At 35.1% G+C, this 8,865-nt stretch overlaps 1 protein-coding gene across 6 annotated transcripts in view; it reads right to left on the bottom strand.

The window, feature by feature from the left end:
* Window positions 1-611: 611 nt before the first annotated feature.
* Window positions 612-8,865, bottom strand: part of UBE2D3 (ubiquitin conjugating enzyme E2 D3) — a 47,544-nt gene continuing 39,290 nt past the window's right edge. For 4 of the 6 annotated variants that reach the window (XM_069094528.1, XM_069094530.1, XM_069094545.1 and 1 more), the window contains 3 exons: window positions 3,577-3,670; window positions 3,082-3,131; window positions 612-1,486 (listed from right to left, as the gene is read on the bottom strand). In XM_069094528.1, the coding sequence (XP_068950629.1) occupies window positions 3,083-3,131; window positions 3,577-3,670 (143 nt within the window). In that variant the 3' untranslated portion in view covers window positions 612-1,486; window position 3,082. The remainder of the gene's footprint in view (window positions 1,487-3,081; window positions 3,132-3,576; window positions 3,671-8,865) is intronic. The other 2 variants (XM_069094532.1, XM_069094539.1) reach the window with 1 other exon arrangement.

Consider the following 8,865-nt stretch of genomic DNA (forward strand, 5'->3'; position numbering starts at 1 on the left):
CCCCAAAAAACCCTCCGAGAAGCAATGACTTTGATCCATTCATTTTTAGTCTCCTGATGTCTGTTGCATTAAAAAAAAAAGTCTAATGTAAAATGGCTGAACAAATCCTTCTCAATGCGTATGAAAATTCCACATAAGTAAAGTCACTTCAACACAGCCTCTTGACAACTCCCACACCAAACAGTACTTTATTTTGTATATTTGTCCCATTTTTACTCCCATGTTAGGGTTTTTAAGCTGTTTTAAAATGTACATGGTGAAGAAAAAGTCAACAAGAAGGGGTGGCACCTGGAGATAGTATACCCCCACAAAAACTCTTTTCAAAACTTGAGTCCCAAGTCCACTGGAACTCGGGGCTACCAGTTGGCGCAGCAGTCCAGCTACACTGTTGTCAGATTAACTTATAACTTTTGCAAACATCAAGTTGATCAATGTGTCAACCTGAAATAGACTGTGTACTTTAACTGAACATGGCAAAATAGTCACTCTATTGAACTTTACATCATCATTTGATGTCAAACAATGAGGCAAATCCAAACAGTATATACAAAAAACAGCTTTGCATTTACAAAAGATTTTGTTTCCCATATTGATTAATCCAGGCAGCTAACTCATTGGTTTATGCAACTTTATTGAAGAAAAATAAATCAATTACTAGCAGAGCTATTAGTTGATCACTCATCCATTGACAACTTGCATCATTTATTCAGTGCTATATTAAACAGTGTATTGGAAGATAGATTAACTAATAGCTCCAAGCCTCCTAACAAAATTTAAATGAAAATTACAAAAAGTTCAAGACCCTATTTTGGAATACAAGGGGTGTTTGACTTCCAATTTCCATTCTCTGTAGAACAAGAACAGGTCATTCCTTTATTGACATGCATAAAATACATCACGTTTTCTGTTCTGCTGATGCTATAAATTCAGTACCAATTCTCCAACCACATCAGTTATGAGCATAAAGTATATCATGAAACCTCAAATCTCTAACAATGGAAGGCTTTAAACCAAGATGGATGCTGCTACAGTAATGGTGCTTCCTTTGATATGACAATTTCGCATCCATCTCCCTCCCCCTCAGATGGTATCTTCAGCATCTGTTAGAGCAGTGAGGAATGGTTTTAATCTCATAACCAAGTTAGAGTGAAGACATTGGCCACATAATACACATGCTCCATTTTTTAAAAAATTCTGAATCTTGGGCAATTGTTCTCTTGTAACTACTTTACAGTTTCTAAAAGCAGTTATTGTCCAAAGCTGGAAGAACTTAAGTCTTCTCAGACGAGCATGTGCATGAATGGAGGGAGGTAAACAAAAAATAAAATTAAAAAAGATGAGGTCTGATAGGGGAGCAGCCGGATAAGAAAATCAAAAAAGGAACAGTAATTTAAAGTTTATTCCAGCTATAATGCAGGTTATTCTGACTTTAAGGTAGCATCACATGGCATACTTCTGAGTCCATTCTCGAGATATTCTGTTGTACCTGTAAATAACAGAAAAGATTTTGAGAAGTTCTACACCAATAAGGCTTTAAAAGTAAAAAAATTCTTTAAAACACTTAATAAGGAAAGGAAATTACCACCAAATTAGTCAGGGAATCCTTCTAGAGGACACCATTCAAAGGCAAAGAGCTTTTGGTACTCACAATATTATTTTACTGAAACAGAGGCAAATACAATTTTTATTTGGAAAGCCTCCACTTGTTGTTTCTAATAGGCTTAAAACACATTAAAATTAGTTAGATGCTAAATGTATCCCCACATTTGAAAATACTTTGTTAGTGGAAAAGTTCAAACTTGTACGAGATATTTAAAAAACCCTTCTCACCATGTGTAAGTCTGAAAAAAAACAATGCTTAAACTAGAATACTGCACACAATCACAAAAAGGTGTTATCTACTCTTGTTAACTATTTATTTAGGCCAGGAGTGGTACCAGGAGCTTCCTGCTTGTAGTCCCTTGCTATTGGGGAGGTTGGTGGATCACTTAAGTTGAAAATTCTGAACTACAGTAGGGCCAGTCAGGTCAAGGTGGAGGAACTGGTTAAGATTAGAAAACAGGAGGTTAAAAAATGAATACTGGTCATTATTGGGATTAAGCTTATGTATGAACCGTTCTTCCAGGCTAAGAGAGATAGGGAGACTCATTCTCACACAGTGCTCTGACTTGGTTCCTCCCCACTCCCCCCAAAAAGGAAAATCATTAAGATTTAAATAAGATTTAGTAAGTTACCTAGCCCCCAACTGTCATTAAAAAAAAACGAAATGTCTTTCTGGACCACTAATAGGCCTATGACACAGGCAGAAAAGAACGAGAGGAAAAATGGTGCAGAAATTAAGTACATGGCAAGAGAAGTAAATGCCACAAATTACGTTTTAAAATGTCAGAAGGAAATCAATGTTACGAGGACCTTAATCTAAAATATGGTGAGAGCTCTAAAAAAAAAAGTATACATACTTGGGTAGAGTGTATGAGGTGTTTTTCTTTGACTCAAAAATAAACAATAACCCACCCTGTGCTTACACAAAAATTCAATAAAATTCTGTTCCAGCAACATTTATGACTATAGCCTTTGTCTAAGTATTCCCCTTCAAAAAACCTGCACCTTAAAACAACATATAGTGGGATCCACAACCAAGTGACACAGATATACATGCATGCTTATCAGTAGTAATAGTTATGATTAACTGAACCAAATTAACAATACTTTTCCTAAAATAAATTTGATGACTTCTACATCTAAGTGAAATTTTGGTTAGGCCTTTTTATAACCTACTACATTCCATTTCTACCAAAGCTGTTAGTTAAATTTGTCTTACTTACCAGTTCAAGAGATAAGTTATTTAATTCAAATGTCTTATTACTACTGTAATTACTCTGCCATGCATATGTATCATCAAGCACTAACTACTCAATTATATTTTCCACACTAATCAGATATCAAGCTGTTAAATGTACAGATTCAGTTAACTGCTGCATCCATTACCTTTTGTTAGTTATTCAGTGCTTTAAAGCATGCAGCACTCGAGTGCTGGCAATACTCATGGTTAAATGCACTATAAAGTGCAGATCTCCTTACCCTACAACATAGCGTATTTCTCTGTCCACTCTCTGGCTAACCTATTGTACCTAATTAAACAAGTTGGGATTAATTATCACAAATATAAAACTAATCACGTTGGTGATGAATTCTACATACGCAAAGTTACAAAGATCAAATATTTATGAAAATTATGTAAACACTGATTAACATAAGATGACCAATTTCATCATAAAAAATGGTGAAAGTTACAGGTCATGACTAGCTACTTGTAACATATCTAAAACATATTAAAATGTTTTTTTAAACTATTTTAAAGTTTTAAACTTAAAAAGTTTTCAAAGGCTCATCTTCCCTTCATAATAAATATTTTTAAAAATTTAAAACCCATTTCAATATTAAATTTCTGGAGGTCTTAATTGGGAGTTTTCCTAAAGAAAGTCATATAGAGTATGAGTATAAGAAGTTTGGTGAGTAAAACCATTTTTCCCATTAAGCAAAGTATACTTTTTCTTTAAATTACTCTTTACTTACTTGTCTCTGTCTGTTTTATAGATCCGTGCAATCTCTGGCACTAAGGGGTCATCTGGGTTTGGATCACATAGCAGTGAACAAATGGATAATAGAACTGAAAGAGAACAGTTTGATTCAAAACATCAAACCAATCTGTATAAATATTCAATTAACAGCAAGAGATAGAAAAAGAAATTCCATTTAAGGTTACTGTAGACTTTATAAAATATCTGGAAGTCTACCTGTTTTGTCTTTTGCCAAAACAAACCCAGGAACTATATGAACACAATTACAAAACACTTTTCACACAAATAAAGTCAGATCTAAATAACTGGAAAAACATCAGTTGCTCATGGATAGGCTGAGGTAATAAAATAAAAATTACAATTCTACTTAAATTAATTTACTTATTCAGTGCCATACCAAACTATCAAAAATTTTATTTTTTAGAGCTAGGAAAAAAAAAATTCACCTGGAAGAACAAAAGATACAGAATATCAAGGGAATTAAAAAATGCTACAGAAAGTGGCCTAGCCATTTAAGACTGTATTTTAAAGTAGCAATCATCAAAACTACTCAGTACTGGCTAAGAAACAGAGGGGTAGATCAGTGGAATAAGTTTAGGTACACAAGACACAGTCAATAATACTCGAAGACCCCAGCTTCTGGTATTTGACAAAAACTGCTGGGAAAACTGGAAAATAGTATGGTAGAAACTGAGCATAGACCAATGTCTGACACCGTACACCAAAATAAAATCCATATGGGTACACAACCTAGATAAAGACTGATACTATGAACAAATTAGGGGAGCAAGGAATAGCTTATTTGTCAAATTTATGGAGAATGGAAGCATTTTTGACCAAGCAAAAGATAAAGAATATGAAATGCAAAATGGATAATTTTCATTATATTAAATTGAAAAGATTTTGTACATTTGAACAAAGCCAATATAACCAAGATGAGAAGGGAAGCAGAAAACTGGTAAAGAATTTTTCAACTAGTGTCTCTCATAAAGGTCTCATTTCTAAAAAACCAGAGAACTGAATCAAATTTACAATACTAGTCATTGCCCAATTGGTAAATGGCCAAAATATATGAACAAGCAGTTTTCAGAGGAAGAAATTAAATATATCTATAAGCATATGAAAAAAAATGTTCTAAATCACTAATGCATAGAGATGCAAATCTAAGCCATGGAGATACCACATCACACCTATCAGACTGGCTAACATGACAAAACAGGAAAATGATAAATGTTGGAGAAGATGTGGGAAAATTGAAACACTAATTCACTGGTGGAGTTGCAAAATGATCCAACCATTCTGGAGATCAATTTAAACTATGCCCAAAGGGATATAAAAATGTGCATACCCTTTGACCCAGCAACACCACTTCTAGGGCTGTATCCCAAAGAGATCATAAAAATGGGAAAAGGACCCACATGTACAAAAATATTTATAGCATCTCTTTTTGTGGTGGCCAAGAATTGGAAATGTAGGGGATGCCCATCAATTGCGGAATGGCTGAACAAATTGTGATATATGAATGTAATGGAATACTATTGTGCTATAAGAAATGATGGAACAGGCAAACCTCAGAAAGACTTATATGAACTAAAGCGAAGTGAAGTGATCAGAAGCGGGAGAACATTGTACATAGTAACAGCCACAGTGCGGAATGACTTTTGATGTACTCAGTCCTTCTCAGCAATACAAGGACCTAAAACAATTCCAAAGGACTCATGATGGAAAATGCCATCCATATACAAAGAAAGAATGCAGACTGAAAAGCAGCCTAATTTCCTTTTTGTTTTGTCTTTTTTTCTTTCTCTTGGTTTCTCCCATTCGTCATAATTCTTCTATGCAACATGACTAATGTGAAAATATGTTTAATAGGAATGTATGTGTAGAGCCCACATCTGACTGCATACTGTCTTGGAGATGGAGGGGTAGAAAATTCAAAACTTATGGAAGTGAATGGTGAAAACTAAAAATAAACTGGAAAAAATAACTGTCCTATTAATGCTTGACTGCTTTAAAATACGTAGTAGGGCTCTCTTAACTTAATTTGTAAAAAAAAATTTTTTTTGAAAGTTTGCAATCTCACTCATGAAGTGGGAATAAGATAAAGAAATGCTACAAAGAGCTTCTTGGAATCAGGGCCATACTCTCTGCAGAACTTTTCAGAATCAAAGTCTGAAAGCCTGACAGTTGGCTACCGAGGTAAATAAGAGGATGTAAACACAATGCTGACCTCAGGTTTTAACCACAAGAAAAAAAAACACATTATGTAATCTTAGTCTAGTTTGCTATGATTAAATAAATTTTTCAGCTTTGAATACCAATAAAACAAAGAAATATTAACTCCTTTAAGCCTGCCTTGGCCCTTCTGTTTCTGTAGTAATGGTAAGACTGGGAGAAAAAAGGGTAAAGAATGGGAAGAATCATACTTTTTAGACACCAACATGGTTTTTGACACTCTAACATGATATGCTTCTCAAATAACTAATACCACTGAACAGAACACTGAAGGAACTGAATTTTGCATTCATGACACTTGCTATAAATGAAACGTCAACAAAAAGGAAATTATAAGTAAACTGAAGGATAACTCAGTTTCTCCTTGGAAAGGAACTGGTTGACCATGTATCTAACAGTAACATTCCAGGGGGTTACCTGATTGCTTTATTTTGTAGTACTCGTGGATAAGTATCTGCAAAAGCCTCCACAAAAGTAACTGCAGCTTTTGCATTAATATCTGATTCAAAGGATGAAAATGAAGGGAAATTCTACAAAGATCAATAGAACCCTTCAAAATAACATAATATACACTTTAATGACAGAATATACACTGTTTCAAAAGACTTAGTGAAGTTTTAAACTATCAACGCTTAAAATTGCATGAAGACTTTTGAAATACCCTGTGGACAGGAGAGCTCCATTTGGCTAGGAGCACACGAATTCAAGAACCACCTCTAATGTGTGGGCAAGTCACTTCACCCCTATCTTCCTTAAGTAATTCTCTAGGAGTCAATGATAATAACCATGGTGGGAAGGTCTTGCATGGAGATCTCCTTCCCATTTCTGTGTGCCTAAAAACCTCAATGACTTCAATGCAAAGGGGAAGAAAAGGTACTTCAAAAAAGCTGAGAAGCACTAGAACTGATCAGTAACGAATAACATCACAAAAAATAAAATGACTGGTGGGTGAGAAAGGAATTTTTGAAGCAGCTGGGTATAAAAAACAAGTCAATAAATATTAAATAACACTACTATGTGAGAAGTATTAGAGAAAGTCTTTCAACAATATATTAAGGGGCACCTAGGTGGCGCAGTAAATAGAGCACTGGCCCTGGAGTCAGAAGGACCTAAGTTCAAATCCAGCCTCAGACACTTAACACTTAATAGTCCTGTGACCTTGGGCAAGTCACTTAACCCCAATTGCCCTCCAAAAAAAGAAAAAACAAACAAACCAAAACGTAATATATCAAGCTTATGCAGAAAATACAAATAAATTTAACTATTTGCGGAAGAAATGTATTAGCAGATGAGGATGTAGCCCTGCAGGGAAGGTTTCGTGTAGAAGATGAATGGTATCTTGAAGGGAAAGAGGACAAAAAAAGAAAAATGGAGAAGTACATGGACCCTGGCTCTTCCTCATAAAGGGGATCAGTGAGGAACGGAAGAGGGAGGTGATGAACCTCACTGTTATCTGAATTGGAGAAAGGAGGTCCTAATACACAACAATAGTTTGGCAGAAAAATATCTCAATGTCAGATAGGAAACAAGTGGGAGTAAGAGGTAAGGTAGCACTTGCAGTTGTAAGAAAAACGTCATAATCCTGATGAAAGGACATAGGGAAGCAGGGGAAAAAAATTTTCAAATGGAGATTAAAGTTTTGTTTAAAATTCTTTTTCTTTTCTGATCTATGTATATAAATCCTCCTTTTTGGTGTTGAACATCAAAATTAAAAAGTAAAGAAATTGTGGGGATAGCCATCAATTGAGGAATGGCTGAATAGCTGTGGTGTTCAGAATAAAATGGATTGTTGATTGTAGCTTAAAAATTGCCCCAATGATGCCTTCACAGAATTTTGAGAGGTCTCCCCTCACCTCTCATTTTTACCTTGGGGAGGAGATTAAGGCAACAATAATAATTTTTTTAAAAAAAGATAAAATGATTTAAATATCTTTTTTATGCATAGAAAGCAACAGAAGGAAATTCTGAAGAAATATGAACAAATAGCAAGACAAAGTAGCATGTTGAATAAAATTATTTTTTAAATCAAGCTTTATAGAATAATTTCATAGATAATTACATGTGGAAATTTTTTATTGTTTTAATCTGTTAATTTAAGATTTTAAAAAACAGTAATTGAAAGAGAATGAGGTCGAAGACAGAGCCTTGGGGAATAATGGCAGAAGGTACGATATGAAAAACAGGCAATGGAGATGAAGAAAACCAGGAGAGACAGAAAAGTCACAAAAATCCAGAGAGGAAAATATCCAGAAAAGGTCATTAATAGTGTTTCAAAGGATGATGGCAGATAAAACACAACATTTGGCAATTAAGAGACCATTAGTAATTACAGAGTGGCAGTTAGGTTCAATGGAATCTTAAAGACCTGAGGTTCAAATGTGGCCTCAACACCTACTAGCTGTGGCCTTGGGCAAGTCACTTAAGTCTTATTTGCTTGTTTCTCATCTGCAAAATGGGGACATAATGCAGTAGGAAATGACAGACCACTCTAATTATTCTTTTACTTTTTTAATTTTTGGAGAGGGGAAGGCAGGGCAATTGGGGTTAAGTGACTTGTACAAGATCACACAGCTAGTAAGTGCTAAGTGTCTGAGGCCGGATTTGAACTCAGGTCCTCCTGACTCCAGGGCCAGTGCTCTATTCACTGGGCCATGTAGCAGCCCCCTACTCTATTATGCTTGCCAAAAAAAAAAAAAAAAAAACAAACCTAAAAAACAAGAACCTAGGGTTGGACACAAGTGAACAACTTAACAAGGACAAAGTAATTTTAGAAGAAAGCAATTTCAGTTGAATGATGAGGTCAGAAGCCAAGCTACAAAGCATGAAAAGTGAGAGGATGTATAACCAACAAAGAGAAAGATTGGATGTAAGACAATGCCTTGAGGTAACAGTAGGGTCTGATGAGGGTGGGGGTAGTGTTTTGTTTGAAGGCAATAAGGAAAGATTACAGATTAAAGAAAGAAGATGAGTGATTAAAAGGTAAATCTGCTATCAAAGATGGCAGGGGGGTGGGATTAATGGTACGTAAGAAGAATCTGGCCTTGGCAAA

Source organism: Petaurus breviceps, unplaced genomic scaffold, assembly GCF_028583685.1.
Source record: "Petaurus breviceps papuanus isolate PSGF00001 unplaced genomic scaffold, PetGlider_PUasm1.0 126, whole genome shotgun sequence".
Classification (NCBI taxonomy): Eukaryota; Metazoa; Chordata; class Mammalia; order Diprotodontia; family Petauridae; genus Petaurus; species Petaurus breviceps.